The sequence below is a fragment of the Podarcis raffonei genome, chromosome 7 (assembly GCF_027172205.1).
Source record: "Podarcis raffonei isolate rPodRaf1 chromosome 7, rPodRaf1.pri, whole genome shotgun sequence".
NCBI classification, from domain to species: Eukaryota; Metazoa; Chordata; class Lepidosauria; order Squamata; family Lacertidae; genus Podarcis; species Podarcis raffonei.
This window is the reverse complement of record NC_070608.1, coordinates 53213292-53233730: the sequence shown is the minus strand read 5'-3', so window position 1 is coordinate 53233730 and position 20439 is coordinate 53213292. Positions and strand designations below refer to the sequence as shown.

The 20439-nt window shown below is 41.4% G+C and overlaps 1 protein-coding gene across 3 annotated transcripts in view; it reads left to right on the top strand.

Annotated features, from left to right (window-relative positions):
* Window positions 1-20439, top strand: part of RTTN (rotatin) — a 94859-nt gene that overhangs the window by 18984 nt on the left and 55436 nt on the right. For 2 of the 3 annotated variants that reach the window (XM_053396621.1, XM_053396620.1), the window contains exons 14-28: window positions 251-377; window positions 848-973; window positions 2432-2548; window positions 3561-3697; window positions 4580-4754; window positions 6105-6204; window positions 7519-7607; window positions 9064-9181; window positions 10291-10387; window positions 12050-12118; window positions 12638-12826; window positions 13927-14166; window positions 15266-15410; window positions 16479-16633; window positions 18373-18592. In XM_053396621.1, the coding sequence (XP_053252596.1) occupies window positions 251-377; window positions 848-973; window positions 2432-2548; window positions 3561-3697; window positions 4580-4754; window positions 6105-6204; window positions 7519-7607; window positions 9064-9181; window positions 10291-10387; window positions 12050-12118; window positions 12638-12826; window positions 13927-14166; window positions 15266-15410; window positions 16479-16633; window positions 18373-18592 (2104 nt within the window). The remainder of the gene's footprint in view (window positions 1-250; window positions 378-847; window positions 974-2431; window positions 2549-3560; window positions 3698-4579; window positions 4755-6104; window positions 6205-7518; window positions 7608-9063; window positions 9182-10290; window positions 10388-12049; window positions 12119-12637; window positions 12827-13926; window positions 14167-15265; window positions 15411-16478; window positions 16634-18372; window positions 18593-20439) is intronic. The other variant, XM_053396623.1, reaches the window with a different exon arrangement.

The window sequence follows — 20439 nt, the reverse complement described above, 5'->3', positions numbered from 1 at the left end:
TAGGATTCTTTGGGAGACGCCGGGGCCGTTAAAGCAGCATAACTGCTTTAAAAGTATGGTGTGGATGTGGCCAAAGTCGACAGCCTAACAATTAACCACACAGCTACAAAAGACGAGGAAGTAACTGATTTAGTTGTAAGCTCCTGAGTGCCTTGGCTAGGGGGAATCTGCACCCCAAGGCTTAACGAATTGGCTGCCCATGTCTCAGTGCAATTAATTTCTCTTCGTATTGAATTATTTCTGTTTGTAGCTGGAAGTTTGCCCAAGCTAGCCCGTTGCTGCAGGCAGAGAGTCAGAAGGTTCTCCTCCATCTGTTGTCCCATCCTCTGCCGAATATACGAACTGAAGCCTATCGCTACTGCCTCAAAACTGTTAAGGTTAGCATTTAAAATGGCTTGCAATTTACTTCCAAGCTAAAGAAAGATTTCTTTTTCTTCCCTACCATTTAGTAATCTCATAGGAACAGTCCGTTTCAAAAGCTGCCTTAGTCGTGTTGGGCTGAAAACCCAGCGTTTTGCTGTATGATGTTAAGCTTGCTTGGCATTAATTATGCCTGAGCACGTTCAGATTTTTCTGAGTTTCACAGAGGAGAGGGATGTGTCTACACGATTTCTTTGTCTCTATTCCCTGTCCACCTGCTAAATCATACTTTATTATAGTTCTTCTCATTTGGTGTATATAAAAAGCTGCTCGCTTAAGGCAGATAAACAGAGCCAATAGCCCAGCCCTTAGCATCCATTTTCATTAATGGTGTCATTATTATCTTGCTGGAAATAGCTTGACTGTTTGTGCATGGCTTCAATATTGTCAAGACAATACTTAGCTGTCTTTTATGTATTCTTTCTAGGAATGTTTAGGAATTCATAATGCCACTAAACCTGTTTCTTCAGTCAGCTATGGAATACATTTTCTGCTTCATCCCAAAGTTCTCTATGAAATCTGTAGTTTTGGCCTTCAAGATTCCCATCATGAGGTACTACATTTTGTTCATCTTATCCTCTGTGAGTTAATCAGTATGTTGAGAGGTTTTGCATACACCAAAGGACTTTCTAAACGTCCAAAGTTTTTTCTTTCATTCAGTGGAATTTACCTCAGAATGTTTCAACTGAGTCTTAAGAATGGTGGGGAATTTGAAGAAGACCTTGTATTTTTTTTTTAATGTGACTAAGTTTCGTGTAGCCCAAGGATGTCATCATAACAAAATTCTCCTCTTCTCCCATTCAAGGGACTTGGATTCTGGGAAATGGGGCCTTGCCAAGTGGCCCTTTTCTCCATAGTGTTAACTGTCCCTGCTGTTTTTCAATAAAGCTAATATGAAGTTTCACTGAAGCTAATATGTAACCATGCTTTCTGAACTTATGAAGACTCCTTATCTGGAGCTTATGTTTTATGCTGCATGTCAAAAACAACACACAACTGCTTCTAGCAGCACTATGTTGTTTCAGGCAGAGGAAATATTCTATTATGGCAGCTACTGTATATAGAGAATAAGGTGGTGTGTTGATAGTAAAAGGAACAGTTGTGACAAGTTTGCAAGGCATCACTAGAATAAAATCTCTCATATCTTTGTTTTGACAGTGTAGTTGCTAGTGTCTGTAAAGGTGTTCAGAGCACTGTCAGGTCATAGATAATTTTCAAAGGGTGGTATTAAAGTAAGTTTTACTTTGAGTAGACCCGTTAAAATAAATGAACATTAGTTACATTCATTAATTTCAATAGGTTAACTCTTGAGTAAAACTGACTTGACTGCCACCCAGTGTTTTCAACCTGAAAATGTGGACAAGATGCAGTCCATCCTATGTGGGTCTAGGCACTCAGGTAGACTGGTGTGGGAAATTACATTTGTTGTCATGCATCTGGGACCCAGCTATGTTATTCTATATATTGAGTTGTGGGAGGAGACACAGTCATTGTCTACCATCATACTGTTGGGTATCTGAACCTTCAGGGAATGGTTCCATACCTTTTCAAGCTTGTTCTTCATTTTGAATGTGAGAAACGTTCAGATCAGAGATTTCTTACCAGAGATGTGGTATCAGGTTTGTTGACATGTACTCAAAGGATAGAATAAAATTCAGGTATTGTGCTGAGATTTATCCCCCCCCCCCATTGCAGTCAGTCTGCTCTGTGGGAAGTAAGCAAAGCCAACCACCAGTTGTAAAACATGCCCTAAACCTTAAGGCACGGAAGCTCTTTTTGCCATTTTTGGGTGGATGCCTTGCTACAAGGCAGCTGAGTCTTGCACTCTACTTGAAGACTATTTGATAACAGTAGGCTCATGATAGTATTTCACCACAGTTGGATTTAAAACAAAGCAGAAAACTATTTGATGTTAAAGCTTCCAAGGCACAGCCTAATTTCCCTTTATGGCACCAACAAATTGGTTTGACCACTCTTTATTCTGCTACCTTGCCTTCTCTCATTAAAACAGGTGTGCTCAGCCGCCACTTTTATGCTGATGTATCTTCTTCAGGGCCGATTGATGATGGCAGCAGTGACCTGGAACAAGTTTATTGAGGCCCTCTATCCTGTTGTTCCAATTCTTCAGGTAATTTCGACTTCTCGGAGCACAGTTTATCTTGAACTAAGCTTAATTGCTTTGCCAATAGGAGCAGCAATGACATTACACAATAGGGAAAGATGGATATTTATAAACATGGCAGCCAGGCAAATAAGGAATGGAGGAGCAATCAATATACTTGTTCATTGGATATTCTGAGTGAATGCTGGACAACAATGTAGCATTAGGCTTATTTCGAAATGGGAAAGCTTAATTTCAAATGGATTATCCAGCATTTTTCTGAATAGTTCTTCAGAACCTTATTCTTCCTAACCATCTTAAATCCACATTGATCCTGACTCGGGGGACAAGTTATAGCTTTCCTTGTGTATCTTGAAGTTTCTTGGTAGCTCAATTTGCTGTAGAATCATTGCTCCTCCTATCTCATGAGATTAATCCCAGCCATTTTATGACCATGAGAATAGTAGTGCTGATCCGAAACACCAGAGGTCACGTTTAAGAAACATGTTAGCATACATGTTCACTCGTTCATGAAATACAAATTGGGGTGAAAGGTTTACGACACAGCTTTGGTGTGTAGTGAAACTGCCAGAACGGTTTGGAACGTGTGTGTTTGTGATCTTTTGAAAATTGAAAATAAAATAAAATAAACTGCCAGAACAGTGGGGCAAATCAGGATTGATGGGGGGCAATGGAACCATATACCCTTTCATACTCCCCTCTGATGCAGCAGCCAATCAAGGGAACAGTGGTTGTGAACTGGTATGAAAAATGTACAAAGGCTTTTTTTCTTTTTCTTTTTAAATAACGAAACATTTCCAGTCTTCTGAAATTATAACTCAACCTCTCGAAAATTTGGTGGAGCACTTGTTCATATAGCGTTGATGGTGTTGAGCAACCACCCATCCAATGAATTTGGCCTACAAACTTGAAATTGCCCATTACTCAGGGTGAATTTACTGTTGCCAAGAAAATTATTACAATGCATGACTTATTATTCTGTTAAATGGCCGATGTGAACTTTTAAATGCACACTTAGGGCTATGCAGACACAGAAGACGCTCTGGGTAGTTGCATCCTCTCACTGAGTGAAACAAATGCTGAAAAAGAAGGGATTCTCCCCAGAACTACAAGACTTAAAGCTGCCTTGCGTCTTCTGTTCTCAAAAAAACCATTGTGAGTATATCTGCAATTTTTTTTTGTGTGTATGAGGAAGACTGGCATTACATCTGTCATTATGACCTACTTCTTGCAGAGAATTCTAGATGAACTAGATTGACTTTCAAGTGCAGGTGGTACTGGACACCCCAATAGCAATTTTTCTTTGGAAATTTAATTTGGACTACTTTAAGCAAGGAAAGGGGGAAAAATGTAAGGGACAATGCTGCCACTCAGTAATTTTTCTCAGAGAAAAGTAGCACCATCAAAATGCTCAGAATTAAATAAATTAGGCCTATCCGTAGATCTCCAGACACTTTATTGAAGAAGAAGAAGAAGAAGAAGAAGAAGATGATGATTTTGGATTTGATATCCCACTTTATCTCAAAGCGGCTAACAATCTCCTTTCCCTTCCTCCCCCACAATAAACACTCTGTGAGGTGAGTGAGGCTGAGAGACTTCAGAGAAGTGTGACTAGCCCAAGGTCACCCAGCAGCTGCATGTGGAGGAGCGGGGAAGCAAACCTGGTTCACCAGATTACAAGTCCACCGCTCTTAACCACTACACCACACTGAAGCGCAGGAGCAAATAAGTAGGGGGACATAGTTAGGTGCCACTGAAGTAGAGTGAGCAGCTGAAGAGACTCTTTGTTTAAATCTGGTTGGTTGGTTCTTTATATATTCAAACACTACTTCAGCCCAGTGTGGTATAAGATATTGGGGAAGTTCATGTAGCAGGTGTACTGAAAACATTGCATCCTATTTAGAAGGGGATGGGGACTGAACACCAAGCATTTCTGCATATATGTGTCTACTTTAAAATTTCAGGGCATTGGGTATAAACTGAAGAGCAGGAAATGTTTTCTAGGAAAAATTCAAAGCATACATTTTATTTCCTCAGAGTCCGTTCCACGGCGCTCAAACACTTGATGTTTCATCTTACGACTGAAGAAGAGGCAACCCTGAGGCACCCACTACCACAGAGTAGTGTCCTTTCAAGCATCCCTAACTTACTTATTGTGGAAAAGACTGTTGAACTCAAGCTGGGAGATTCAGCAAGAGAGTCAGTATTTAAGGTGAACAAAGGAGCCTTTTAACAGAGATTGCTAGCATTGAACTGGAGCTGTATCCCCCAACGCAAGAGGGTTCTAGTGTTGAAGATGCTGTTGAAAATATTCTGTGCCAGCGTTGAGGAGAAGCGTGGGTTTCCTGGTAGTCACTGTGACCTGAGGGACATGACTGATCCAGAGGAAAATGATAGATATGGAAAGGAGGGAAAGGAACAGGTTAGAGGAGAGAACAAGCTGTGGGGTGAAAGAATCTGTTGTCATGGGGTCCTACAGAGATCGAGCAGACTGAATGAAGCATGGAACGGCCTGAGTGAGGAAGAGATCCAGGGAGACTGTATAAGCAATTTTAAAAAAATGGGTTCCTGAGGCGGAAGGTCAGTCAACTGGCACTTGTTGAGGGATACTTCGGGTAATGCTAACCAATGAAATACGTTAGTCCATGTTTCTAACTTCAGTCTGTTTGGGTGGTCTTAAAGGTGAAGGTTCTGAGCCAAGTGGGGCAAAGTGTCCTTAGTCCAGATCGTATCTGGGAATCAGTGACAAGTTTCCTATGTACAAAGCAGGGGTAAAGGAGTTTCTTAAGGAATGTCCATAGTTATTGATAAGACAGTGTGAGTTGAGGCAAGAAAGAGGCTTTTGTTTTCACCATGGTTAATTAATGACCAAGCGTAGGATCAAGCTTGTCTTGGCAGCTGGCAAAGAGATCAGGTGCAGAATTAGGCACTGGTATCCACCTGGGATTCTTGTACTTTTTATATTACTGTACATTGTAACTAAATTTACTTCCAATGAGGCCCCAAGCACAGCAAAACGTACAACCACATTATACAGTTTGCCTGTAGAGCAAAGCTAAAGAAGGAGTTTGTGGCATATGCAGAAACGAACACCTTGGCATCAGTACTTTAAGAGCAGGAATGGACAACCTTTGTCCTTCCAGATGTTGCTGAGCAACAACTTCCATCAGCCCTGGCAAGCGTGGCCAATGTCCAGGGATGATGGGAGTTGTAGTTCAGCAACATCTGGCAGGTGAAACGTTCACCACATTTTAGGGACTTTGTAAGACCTCTTGTCCTCAAATTGCTGTGCAGTCAGCCCCAACCAGTGTAGCCACTGATCAGGAACGATAGAAGTTGGAGTCCAACAATGGGTTCCCTTGCCCTAGTATAAAATACACTAAATTGATACTGTGTTTGTGCCCAAACGATCCCCTCTAGCCACTTAACATTAGGCAGAATGAAACAACATCTGATCAAATAACCCTTATACAATTGAGCTGAAGGTGTCTCTGCCCCTGGTGGGATTACGAAGGCAAATATTTTTCCAGATAGATAAAGATATGTATCATTTTATTTTTAGGCTGAGACTGTTGAAAAGCTGTATGATATCTTTATCTCGGACACAATTGATCTAGTTTTGAGGAAGTCAGCAGCTGAGCAGCTAGCTGTAATTATGCAAGGTAAAGTGTTTTTCCTACATACTTTTACCAGCAGCAGTTCACAGAGTTACTTCCTCCTTGGGAGTAGTTTTGGCATAATGTTTTAGGATGGATACTCCATCTAACCCCTTTTGAGGTAATCTTTTGACTTGGATTGATTATTTCATGAATGATTTATTCTGACAATTGTAATAGGTATGCACCCCATTGACTGATATTATTATCACAATATTTTGATATTATTATCACAATAGCAAAAAGGATGTGGAGGGAACAAGAAAACAAGCGAATTCAGACACTACGGAAGCAATTGTAACTTAGGTTATGGAGGGGTGGAGCTGCAGACCCACTACCATATCCCAAACCCTGCCAGTTCACACTGATTAGGGCAGAGGATGTGTGGGGTGGTTTCCTGTAACTTTTTTTGCTAGGCAGCTCTGAGCTGATGTAACTGAGGGGCCCAAACTGCAATGGGCATAAAGGTGCCACATCCTTCCCTGAAACACCCTGTTTTCATACTTTCTGATTGTTATGCCTGGTGGGGCATTCAACAATGGTAGCTTTCTGCCCCTCTGGCCAAAGCTGAGATTTCCACTGTGGCCTTTCCTTCAACTAGTGGTACTTGTCTTACCTGAAAGAGTCTATTAGAGAGGTAAAATGGCATCTGCATGGGACTGGGAGCTAGAGTGTAATTCTAAATCATTATAAAATTTACACACATTTTTGTGGCTCAGATAGAATACTCAGTTGCGGGAAGGGAGGGATAAGGAGCCAAGGTTGGTCCTAGCTGACCTGAAACATTGAACATGGCTTTGTTGCAATTGAGTGTTCCCCTCACTGTGAGTAGCAACAAATGAAATGGGATACCTCTTATAATGATGATGCGATGTTGTACATTTTGCACGGTCCAGAGCAGGGGCTTCCAACATGGCACCCACAGGTCCCCGACCCCACCAAAATGAGACTGTTGTGGGCAGTAGACTAGGTTGCAGTGATGTCCTTGGTTGCAGTGGTTGTTTGGTGTTCACACAGTTTGCAAATGTGCTGCTGGATCCCCAAAAGTTGACAACTGTGATGTAAACCAGAGGCAGGGAGTAATAGCAGTAGAGGCAAGGCTTCTGTTTTCAGTGGAATCATATGGTTATCATAACAGCCAATTCTAGCTTAATGATTGCAGGGAAGAGGCACGCTTTCAGGGTGTCCTGGGTTTTACTTTTTGAAATATGGCAACCCACAGGTGTCTTCAAAATACGGTGCTAATTTATTAGTACATGTGTATAATACATGTGCCCAGCATTTGAGGCCTGCTAATTTCTGTCTTACTCCCCTTTCTAGATTCCAAAATGCATGAAATCATCAAAAAGATGGGTATCATAGACAAAATACTTTCCTACTTTGCTGAATGTGTTGACCAGGATGGCAAGGTAAAACATAATAACAACAGGATGTGACTTTTTTCAGCCTCCTCTTTCCATCTCAAATTACTGTATGTTTGATAAAAAATATTTCATATAGGAATTAGATACTTTAAAAATTCAGTTGTAAAAATAGGCAATTGAATACCCCACTTTAGTATTTCCACTTGATGAGCAAAACTAATTGAGTTATTTGGCTCTTACCTTAACATAGTGATTAAGCACATGGATTTCAGTGGAAGATATCTTTTAACTTCCTGTTCTTTAAGCCTGTTATCATCAGTCTGTATGTAACAACAAAAAATAACCAATGACCATAGTTCTGAATCTAGGGAAAGAGACTTGCAATTTAAGAATTCACAACAGTTTTATCAAATTACTTTCTAGGTTTGTGTCTTCAATATTCTTGGTGGGCATTTTTTTTTTATCTGATAAAAATACTATTTAGACTTTGATTAGGTATAGCAGGGAAAATAAGTATTTTGAAGAATGTTCATTTTTGGCTTTGTCATATAGTAGAAGAAGAAACACTATGTTTGTAATCCTTGGGCGCTAAACCATGTACAAAACAGCAAAAATACAATGAAATACTGCATAATACAATCCAGTTAAACGTAATCTAATAAAAAAATCAGACATAAACAGTCTGCAAAGTCTCAGTAACAGGTTTTGTTTTTCTGGTGTGGTCACTAGCCACATTGTGCTTTCCTCCCTCTGCATGTGAAAGGAGAACTTTTGAAGTTTTGTCTTGCAATTTTGAACAAACCATAGGTTCCCTTTTCCTCAAAATATGGGAAAGTATTTTGTGGTTTCCACGAGTCACAGATAGTTATCAGAACCAGGATATGAATGTGAACCGTTGTTTAGGATTATGGGTTAATTGCACCAGTGATATATGAGGCTTCTATTCATTCAGATTTGCAAACTTCCTTGTTTAGAGTGGAACAAGTGTAAAGGTATGAGTAGTCTTACTTCATCCTTGTGATAATTATCCCACCCAAGATGTTACTACTGAACCAGGTTATGTCTGCTTTCTGCCCTGTGACTGAGACACGTCCCAGTTGCAGACTCCCCACCACAGCAAGAAGAGACAATGCATTCTATATATGTCTTGAATCTCTTTCAAATTTCAATCTTTATTAGCCTTTGTGAGTGTCACAGAGAGAGGAAAATGCCCTAAGGATGAAAAAGATGAAAGGCATGTTGTGAACTCGTTCCATTCCATTTATACCTTTACACCTGAATATTCAAGCATGAGTTTAAAAATGGTCATTGGTCCTCTAGGCCTGGGACAATGGACCTGTATATTAAAAGAAAAGTGAAAAATTAGGGCTTATTTAGGCTTTTTGAATTCTTTTTAAGTTTCCAGGGAAGCAGAGAGGGTTGGGAAAAAAGAGAGAAGGTACGCAAAGTGCCGGATGGCTTAATGCATCGCTGTTAACGAAACGTTTTCTGGTTTTGGCAGGTTATGGGGTGTATGATGTTGCCATGTCTTACCCTGTTACGGAAACTTACATATGCAGATCCAGCTAAGCGGCTCTCCCTGGCCAACCAGCCATCTGTCTTGCTGGTGTTATTTAGAGGTAACTTTACAGAATTATAGCTAAAAACTGCGCATAGCCTTGTCGGTCCATTAAGGAGGAAAATGCAAAAGCCATAAGAGGGTAGGATTTTTACCGGAGTGTCTCATTTTATTTATTCGGTTAGTGGCTTAAATATCCAACATCACATTGTTGCTTCAGATATTAAGGCTAGGATGGCCCCAAAAGCTTACTTTTAAACTAGTTTTTAAAGAATTACATAGAATTGATTTATCATGTTACGTGGACCTGTTTCTTTATTTTAAAATCTGTTTCTGTTGTACAGCACAATCTTACACGTCAGAGATGGGGAACTTGTGAAACCTCCAGATGTTGGGCTACAGCCCCCATTAGCCAGTTGTCAGGGAACCGTAGCCCTCTAAGTGTTGGAACTATGGGTTCCCCGTTCCTGCTACACATGTTTGTTTGGAAACAAATTATTCTGTTTTAAAGGGACTTGCTCCTTAGTCCTTAGGACTGCAACCTCTATTTCCTTCAAAGAATGCTGTAATTTAAGTACCAGTTTCTCATATACATACTCATTGAATGGTTTTTGATTACTGGAATTCAACTCCATTGGTCTTATAAATAAATTGCTGCTTCCTGATTTATTTGACCCCAGGACCACTGGCCACGATTACTAATGGTCTGGAATTCCAAAACTCTGTCAACAATTTTGAGCTGATTCACTGTGTTCTGAGGTTGCTGATTCACTGTTGTGAACCTCAGATTAAACATCTGAATAAGTAATCAGCCCTTGGAGAAATGCTATTTCTAAATGCTGTTTCGTTTTAGCATTTTCTTTCCAAAAACTTTAAAGATGTATTCATTACTTCGCCTGCAGCTATATATAATGAATTAATATTTCTAGTACTTCTCGGAGATGGATTACTTTTAAAAAGCAAATCCAAACTTGGCAGTTCTACTGTAATTAGTAGTTTTAAGGCTGCAATTCTTTGCCCGCTTAACAGGGAGTAAATCTCATTGAACAATGGGACTTGCTTCTGAGTAGAGATGCATGGGATTGTGTCGTCAGCAGACTTGAATATTTGTATAAGCCCATGGTCATGCTGCTTGGAGAAATATTTTTAATTCTTTTTTTCTGTTCTTAGTTTGCTTGTTATTCCAAGATTATGGTGCTGTCATGAGTGAAGCAGCAGCATTGCTTTGTCTACTACTGTTTGATGAGGCATCAAGAAAAGAGATGTGGTAGGTGGATTTATAGTGACTGATTTTATGCTCCTTTATTTTTCTACCAAGCAAAATACAGTGGTACCTCGGGTTACATACGCTTCAGGTTACAGACTCCGCTAACCCAGAAATAGTACCCCGGCTTAAGAACTTTGCTTCAGGATGAGAACAGAAATCGTGCTCTGGCGGCGCGGCGGCAGCAGGAGGCCCCATTAGCTAAAGTGGTGCTTCAGGTTAAGAACAGTTTCAGGTTAAGAATGGACCTCTGGAACGAATTAAGTACTTAACCCGAGGTACCACTGTATTTGTTCTCCCTGTTCCAGCAAAGTTAAATGTAAATTATAAGCAAGAACTGAGCAATATTTGACCTGTTGGTCTAATTAGGCTCATCAAGTCATGAAGATTGGCCCACCGGGCCGTTTGGGGCAAACCACATCCAGTTTATTGCACCTTATGTTTGATACGATGCCAGGCGTGGCAGAAAGGTTGAAACTTGACACTGCAGCTCTAGAGAGTCCCCTGATACTCTGAAGAAGATCTTTGAGGAGCCTAGTGGCTATAAATTGAAGACTGCAGGGAGCCACATCTCTTTGCCCTTCTGTTGGTAGGGAAGTCCTATGAGTGGAACTCTTCTCACAGGATGCTCCCGCTGGTTGGAGCTTAGTTAGCATCTAAGCCCATTAATTTTGGAAGCCTAATGCCAAGAAGTTCTTTTAAGGTTTTAGTCCACGGCCCACTAAGTGTTTTGCCCAAATGAACTGAAGTTTTTGGCAGGCTTTAACCAAAATAGCCTTATAGGGTACATACAGCAGTGAGATTTTTTAAAAAGGCCATTGTAATCAATTTCAGAACTAAAACACATGCCCAATGTTTTGATCCTACACTAGCAGTTAATGCATTAACAAAGCTTTTAGTAGCTTAATACATATTGGAGTTTGATCTCAAAGGTCAAATGCATTGTTAGGGATAATGTGTTGTGAATTTTTACTGTTGGTGATACTGCACAAGCCCTTTTTGACTAATGTTTTAATTTATTAAACAATTAATGGTAAACAACTTTAGAGCCATCTAAACCAGGCATGGGCAAACTCGGCCCTCCAGATGTTTTGGGACCACTACTCCCATCATCCCTAGCTAACAGGACCAGTGGTCAGGGATGATGGGAGTTGTAGTCCCAAAACATCTGGAGGGCCAAGGTTGCCTATGCCTGATCTAAACTTTCCATTTTTAAAGAGTATCTTATGCTCTTTTTCAGTAAAATAAATTTGTTTTTCACTTATGCACACACACACTTTCTCAAAAGGGGTTGGTATCTTTTGCTTGGTTTTCAAAAGTAAAATGTTTTAAAAGTGAATTGTTTTTTTAAAACTGCGCCCAGTGCTGCAGCTCTGCTGGTGCAATTGACTTCCATCTATGCAACAGAGCTTCCTCTCCTGCCCCCTCCAGCTCCCTGGGTGCCCTCCAAAACCAGCTCTGGAGAGTTGGGACAGTGGTAATGGGAGAAGAGTGAAGCAGCTACAATTTTGGCAGTGTGGATCAGCACACTGTGAGTTTGTTCTAAACTAAGGCCCTTGTGTCATATCACAATCCATTCGTTTAAGTGACAGGGCAGTTAATTAATTGATTAACCCATGGAGTGCTTCTTTAATACAGCTATCTTCCTTGTTTTCTTTTTCATAGGGCTGATACTTTCCCCTGTGACTCTTACAGCATTCTTCCCTTTAGTTTGCCTGTTTCTGTTGTTAGACGGTAAGTCTCTCCTCTCTGCATCTTTAAGAAAGTTGTATCCCTGGTGTTGTGGAGTGCCTCACCAGGAAGTGCCACCAACAGACCACTTCCTAGGGAAGCCACTTCATATGCACATCATGAAAGGTGTGAATATTCTCATACTGAAGCATTCTTCAGCTGATGGAATAAGTAGCAGCAAGGTCTTCGGAGTGTATCTTCAGGAATTGCAATATGCAATTTTTGTATTCTACTCTAAGTCGCTTCTAAGCTAGGGCCTAGCGAATGATATAGGATCATTTTAACACCACAGTGTTGTGGAAGCAAAGAAGATGTGGGCCCTTCAGTTCCTTGGATAGGAGACCACAGTAGATCGTGTGTAAGACTGGGATAACATTATAACAAGAAGAAACACCTAAAGTTTCTTTTAAGCCATATACATATAGATTAACAGTTATTGCCAGAAGATTAGCAGATTTATTAAGTTTTCAGATGATAAAGAACTATTTTAACTTTTGCCATACCCCCCTTCTCTCCTTAAAGGTATCATCTGCCTGTCAGAGTCAAAGCTCATCATGCTGTGAGCCCCAATTCAGTGGTGTTACCATTTCCTTGTGAACTCTGGGCCTCAAAACCGGTGTCAGACATGCTTAAAATGGCTTGGAACTTGTCTTGGTTCCATGGAGTGGATAATTTACTGAAACTCGCTGATTATGAGACAGGAACCAAAGAGTAAGCTATTCACCTTCGTTGAAAATTCCCTCTTGAATCCCCTCATGTGCTAGAATTTGGAGCAGGAAGACTATTTTGGGTGAAGGATTGGGTGACAACTGGAATTTGTCGGTGTCTCCTCCAGCACTGTACGGTCTTATCCTCTTTCCATTGACTGTAAATGTAAGGAGAGCAAAACTGAGTTAACTCTGGATGCTGCTTCTAGTTAGAATGTGTGATTAGTACAATGAGACTGTGGGAGTCAAAGTCAAAGTTGTGGGAAGCACATAAGTACTTAAGAAGAGCTCTGCTGGATCACATTGTAGGCCCATGTAGCATTCTGTTCTCACAGTAGTCAACCAGTTGCCCCTGAGGAACCCCATGTGCATGACATTGGTGCAGTCGCTCTCAGTCAGCCATTAGCTCAACCAATCCTGTCTACCAGCCATCCCAACTGTCTAGCCTGCCTTTTGCATACTTTTTCCAAAGAGGGGAAATTAGTGGTAAAGTCTTCCTACAGCAGAGCCACTTGTGTTAAAAGTATGGTTGGTCCCACAAATGTTGTAGGAATGTCCATTAAGGCTACGAAACGTAGAGATATAGTTCCCAAAGCTGTCCCATATCAGTTCCTTAAAGACAAGACCTCTGCCATCCAAAGGTCTCTCTACTAACACCATCACACAATGGGATAAGTTTGGGAAATGGAAGGAGAACACTAGAGAGGCAATTGATGGGAGAAGTCACTAAGCCTGATTCCAAATCTGGTTTGATTCAGTCCTTGTAAATTAGACTTGAGATTCAGATAGAGGATGGGGGTGCTTGAGTGCTATAATTAATTATATATCCTGGGATCTCCCAAAGAAGATACTGAATACTTCCGTGAAATACTACTTTATTAATAATAGCTAATAAATGAAATGTATTTTCAGTGATAGATCTTGTATTTTGCAGACAGCCTCTTAAAACAAGACACATGCTGCCCAAAGTTTCAAATCAAGAAAAAATAATTGGATCAAAGCCAATTTGATCAGAGAAGACAAAATGTTTGTTTTGCTTCATTCAGTAGCTTCTTGTAAAAAAAGAAATCCTCAACAATCAGCTGATTTCCTTTTTCATTTCAGATTTCCAGACACATTAAAGCTCTCCTCGGAGGATATTATTACCCTGAAGATAACTCATGCAACCAGTGGGCTGCAAGATTGTCTTAATTCCATCATTCGAGCAGTGTCCCACAGGGAAGTTCGGGCCGCCGTCACGAGAATGAATTTTTACATTCTGAATGACAGGCTGGCATTAATCTGCAGCAGTGGCCCTTGTGGGGCCACTTTGAAGTGCTTGGCTTGGCAAACAGCATTAAGCAGGTCAGTGTGTAAGTGCAAGGTGCATAACTGGCTACAAAGCCGCCTGTCACAGTAGATTTGGCTTTGAAAGTTTCAAAGATATCCAGACTCTTTGGAGTCCTTCTAAGCATTTGGCACTGGAATAAATATCCTTTAAAGTGGTAAACCCATCTGTGTTTAGCAGCAAGCAGAGGGGGAGAGTGCTCAGATTCATAGCCTGACTAAGGATAGAATGGGACACATGCAACTGAGTCACGGTCCTCTTTCTCTGCCCATAATATCTATTATTAAAAAATAGTAATCAGCTGCCCCCACATCTGACGAATTTCCCCCAGCTAATGAATTCAGTTTCATTGGCTGCTTTCTCATCCCTGTACAGTACTAACCTAATCAGAGCCCCCAGCAGATAATCGGAGCTCAGCTTGCATTGATGGCTTGGGCTGAACAGTGAGTGGTTTGCCCCTTTTCTCCTTCCCCCTTCAACCTTGTGCCCCTCCTGCCAGCCTGTTGGACGCAAGTAGATCCTTGGGCAGTTAGATGGTTGTTGTTGGTGGTGTCTCCAGGTCTGTCTGTCAGTGCACATAGAGGTATCTCACAGAGACAGTGGGATAGACAAAGGGGTGGGTGGTCTGCTTTCTCCTCTGCTAAACTGTCACGTGGACAACATGAAATTTCGTAACTGCAGCTCATGATGAGTCAAAACGAGTTTTAACATTTTCATGCTGGCATTTTGTGCTGAGCATTTCCACTTGCCATCTGTATGTTACTGCTAGCTTTCTTCACATATCTGAGTGTATCTGTATACAGTGGTACCTCGGGTTAAGTACCCGTACTTAATTCGTTCCGTAGGTCCATTCTTAACCTGATACTGTTCTTAACCTGAAGCACCACTTTACCTAATGGGGCCTCTTGCTGCCGCTGCGCTGCCGGAGCACGATTTCTGTTCTTATCCTGAAGCAAAGTTCTGGGTTAGCAGAGTGTGTAACCTGAAGCGTATGTAACCTGAAGCGTATGTAACCTGAGGTACCACTGTTATTCAAGCCTGAAAGATGGAATCGGGAATATCAGTCAAAGCTTATGATACACCTGTGATAATGCTAAATTCTTGCTTATACTGAAGGTTTCTTCAGGTGCTTCCAGCTTCTTCAGAGGATGAGAAACTCTTGATTGACATCGTATGTTTCCTAAACAAGTTTCTTAAGGAAGAGAAGATTATGTCAGATGTAGAACATCTAAAATGGATCCTGGATGTAATCCTAAAGCATGTAAGACCCTGACTAACAACTGATTTTTTAATTGGGGAGCAGGCAGAACAATCCAACCAGAGGTGTCTGTCTTCATATACAAGGCATGTCATCAAGGGCAATGGAGCTCACCTGGCTAACAATCTGCTGGATCCTCAGCTGGTCCAGCTACCATCATATTTCCAGACTTCAATGGCACAGTTGAATTTTCTAACAAGTTACAAATGGTGACCAGTGCAGTGCTAGAGGCAAACATTTTCAGGTTTGAAAGGTGCCTGGCATCTCCAGATGAGGCTGGAAAAGATCAGGTAACAGTGGCGTGAAACGCCTCTGTGGGACACCTTGAGAATTTGCCTGCACTTGGCTGGAGGGACCAATAGTCTGACTTGGTCTAAGGCAACTTCTTTCATTCATTTGGTTCAAACAGCAGGAAAGAGAGAAGCTCAGTAGCAGATGACGTGCCTTTGCTCACCTGGCTTCCCTTTGCTGAGTGTCTCTGCTGGTATGCAATATAGGAACTGGTGAGGAGCTTGGATGTTTCAGGTACAGCAGCAAAGCCATTCTCTTGCTCAGGCTGCACAATCGTATTCTACAAAACAGTCCCAACACAGATACAAATTAGGGGACAGAGTTCATATGCCGAGCAACAAAATGTTGCAGTTTTAAGTTCTGGGGAAATATGATATGTGTACTATAGAATTGGCAAGATACTTGAGCATCTTGCAGTGAATGAGTAACAGATAAGTTTTTATATCATAAAAAGATCTCCCCCCCCCCCCAAAATAAGATACCTGTTGTGTCGGGAAAGTGATATCCCTAGAAGCTGTTCCAGGTGATAAGCCACTCTAATCCTTTCTGTCTGTGCCAGGAGTCTTGCCACCATCTAGTTATTTGAAATTTATGCCTTACTGGAAATGGAACAACTTTAATTATTCCTCAGTTTGTTTTGGACAGTTCATTATCACTATTTTCTTTAAGTAAAACATAGTTTGAAATGCTCCTCTGTATGACAGTCTGATTCCCCAGCTCTGGTGGAGAATAAATAATGAAATACCTGCTCTGATAACATTTCACTGATCTTCTCTGCAGAATCCAAAGTCTCTACTCGATCTTGTAGTGCAGCCAGAATCCCAGCAACAAGATGAAATGGATGACCTAAAGACTGCTGTCAGGCAACAACTGCAGAAAGAATTGATTGCTTTCTTGAATACACTTCTGCTCAGCTTCATGTCCGCTACTGACAGGTACAGCATAAAAGAGTTATCCATAAGACATTTTATTCTTAAAAATATTGTTGCTATATAGCATGGAGAGGTAGTTTAATATATCAGGTGTTGGTCATGCTGCATGGAATGTGACCCCCCCCAATTTGGTTTCTTTTTCCAAAATTCTGTTGGCACCAGCTTTCATTTTTACTGGAAAGTTACATGTTTGTGAAGAAGAGTATTTGACATTCATGCAGGATCCACCTTGACCTGTTGAGATGCTTGGGATGTGGGGGGCAGAAGAGACCCCAAAGCATTTTATGAAATGTGCAGTCACTTCACATGGCCAGCTGGGCCTAAGTACTGACCTGCATGAACTGCGAGTGACCCCTAAAACACATCCAACACATTTCTGCTGCTGCTGCCTGCCTGATTTCTGCTTTGGATTTACTTTATTCTGGTCCTCCATCAAGGTCCATTAGACTGGCAGGTATCATTTCAGTGGTGACCCCACTTGAAGCAGCCCTGATTTTTCTCCCTTTCTGTATAGCTTTGTGTTGTGCTGACTTTTAATGCATGCTGGTTGTTTGCTACTGCTGCTTTTTTATTATTTCTGTTCTGTTTTGATTCTTTGTAAGCCATATTTTGAGGGTTTCTCAGACTGAAGAGCAAGGTATATCTTTGTTACATAAATAAGTTTTGTCAGCTGTTTCTGATCTTTCCATTGAGGAACCCTGGGGCTCTCTGGAACACAGGTTGAAAACTGTTGGCCTGTACTGGTGATTTAGGGGCCAGAGCTTTGATGAAAAGTAAGAAAGACTTTTTGAAGTTGGCCAATATGTTTGCAGTCAACTGCATGCCTTAAGGCTCACAGGCAGGATGATGTCCTGACGAAACTGAAGATTGGACAGTAAGGTGCCTGCTCATAACTATTAGAAGGAAGAGTGCGCCAATGTGTTGGCTTGTAAAATTCTTGTAGCAGTTAAGCACCTTCTGCTTGAATGCAAGCTACAGAACTCTTGTTTTGTGGCAGATAGGTTAATCTGTCTGCTTTTTCTCCTCTTCTCCCACTGTTTGCAAGTAGGAGTTATTATTTGTGAATCAGCGGGTGGCGCTGTGGGTTAAACCACAGAGCCTAGGACTTGCCAATCAGAAGGTTGGTGGTTCAAATCCCCGCAACGGGGTGAGCTCCCGTTGCTCAGTCCCAGCTCCTGCCAACCTAGCAGTTCGAAAGCACGTCAAAGTGCAAGTAGATAAATAGGTACCGCTCCGGCAGGAAGGTAAACGGTGTTTCCGTGCTCTGCTCTGGTTCACCAGAAGCGACTTAGTCATGCTGGCCACATGTACGCCGGCTCCCTCGGCCAATAAAGCGAGATGAGCGCCGCAACCCCAGAGTCGGTCACGACTGGACCTAATGGTCAGGGATCCCTTTACCTTTACCTTACATACATTATTTAATGCCAGGGCTGAAGCTCTGGAGATTCTACAGCCATGTATTGGCTGGACATCTCTCCAGCTTCTTCAAGCATTTTCTCAGTTATAGTGAGGTCCCTGTTATATCCAGCAAAATAAAATGCCACAATATGGTGAGGCTTCCATATTCTGCCATCATTCATATCTACCTCCTTTGCATGCCCCCTTTCTTCTTCTAGTACATTAGTGTATCTGAACTTAAATTATATGAACTATGGATTTAAACAGTCACTGTTGCTATCCAGTGAGTAAACTAATTAATTAATATATAATGCTAGAACCTTGAATCTTACATTTTGTTACAGGAAAGACCTAGAGCTTACTGGCTATTTCCGAACAGAACTCGCTCTTAAACTTCTGCAGTATTTACGAGTAACAGATGCCCCCCATTTCTATGGATTACCTTCTCTGGAAAGAACATTAAGAGGCATGGTTCATGTCACTGCACTCCCAGGCTGGAGTTCGTACTCTGTTACAATGGAGCCATTCGCCATTTGTAAGAAATACTTAGCAGGGCTTCTTGAGGTTAGTGAATTATGAATACAGATCTCAATGCGACCGGTAAGCAGAATGCGGTGGGTTGGATCCATAATGCCCTTTCCACAAATGGAAGGGCTGCTTCTGTTTGTGGCAGCAAGTAAGATCCAGTAGATGCTCCCGCTCAAGGTAGAAGAGGAGGTGATTTTTCTAGCCTCCTCCTATGCCATTCTGATGCATCCTCCAGTCCTTCAGAGCAGCTTTTCTGGAAGCTCAAGAGGAAGGATTGATTTTATGACCAACACCCCCTCCTCAACACATGTTCAGTGGGTTTATGCTGTAAGCAAAGTTTTGCTCACAGGAAGTCTGGATCCAAGCCTATGCATTAACGTCTATGGGTTTTTTTTTACTAATGGATATGGAACTTCTAAAAATACTGTTATAAAATCATAGCTTATAATGATTACACAGGAGGCTGCTGCTTTGTTCCTTTGGAAGCAATAAATCCCTGGCTTAGTGTGACATCCAGGCACAGGATCATGGGTTATTTTCCTCCCCATGAAACTCCCCACACTGTAAAGCTATTGGGAAAGTATGTGTTTATTCAAAAAGGCATCAGTGCAGCAAGTATTGCAAGATAAGATGTAGAACTTGAGGAAGTGGGGCTAGGGAGAAAAACCACAGGATGGACTGTGAACTCTTGGCAGGAAAGATACCAACAGGCAAGGAAGTTTTGCAAGCTAGAAGAACTACAATTGCCATCACCCACCTGCTCACCCACAAACAGCACTGATGGGACAACTTTTGAATGAACTCGTTTATATTGACATTTGTTGTTTAGTTGCTTAGTCGTGTCCGACTCTTCATGACCCCACGGACCAGAGCACGCCAGGCACTCCTGTCTTCCACTGCCTCCTGCAGTTTGGTCAAACTCATGTTAGTAGCTTCGAGAACACTGTCTAACCATCTCGTCCTCTGCCGTCCCCTTCTCCTTGTGCCCTCCATCTTTCCCAACATCAGGGTCTTTTCCAGGGAGTCTTCTCATGAGGTGGCCAAAGTATTGGAGCCTCAGCTTCAGGATCTGTCCTTCCAGTGAGCACTCAGGGCTGATTTCCTTCAGAATGGATAGGTTTGATCTTCTTGCAGTCCGTATTGACATACTGTTCAGCAAAGAATATTTCATTTCATTATACAATAAAGCTGTTAGGCTGCATTTGAAAGACGATAGATAAACCCATGGATAAGAAGCAATAAAAGCTAGTTGTAGCTTCCTTTTGATGTCTTTTTGCCACAGCAGTTCTTCTGGCATTTAAAGCTCGGCATTTAAAGCAGAAGTTTGCAAGTAATGCAATAGAATAAAGCATGTGGGCTTCCTTAGTCTTTTAGGTCTCCAAACTCTTTTGGAGGTTTTCATTATGAAGCAAGAGTTTCTTTAGGGCAGAAGTGTTGCCATTACTGTCATTATGTAACAAACATGTTAATGGTTTTTTATAATCTGTTGTGGTAAAATGGGGAAGAAGTGGGAGTTTAAATCTGATTTTGGATTCTATGTCACTTAGATGTATAAATAAAATATTATTTAATAGACTTCTGCTTTTCTTTCTAAATTCAGCTCTTAAAATGTCATTGTTGGCTAATAACAGGGCTGTTTCTAGAAAGGGCTGGCCTTTTACGTAATTGTTAGCACCGAACGGAGTGCAGATGTGGAAGTCCTGCTGATGGCTGATTACATATATTAAAAATGGGATGGGATGCCGTGATGCATCTATAATTGGTGACTAAATCAGATGAGATCTCAATGTAGAGTGGCTTCTGAAATTGGAGCCATTTAATTGAGGGGTGTTTTTTTTGTCTGCTTTGTATTTCTTTCAAAGAAAGCTAGTAGCTCTTACACA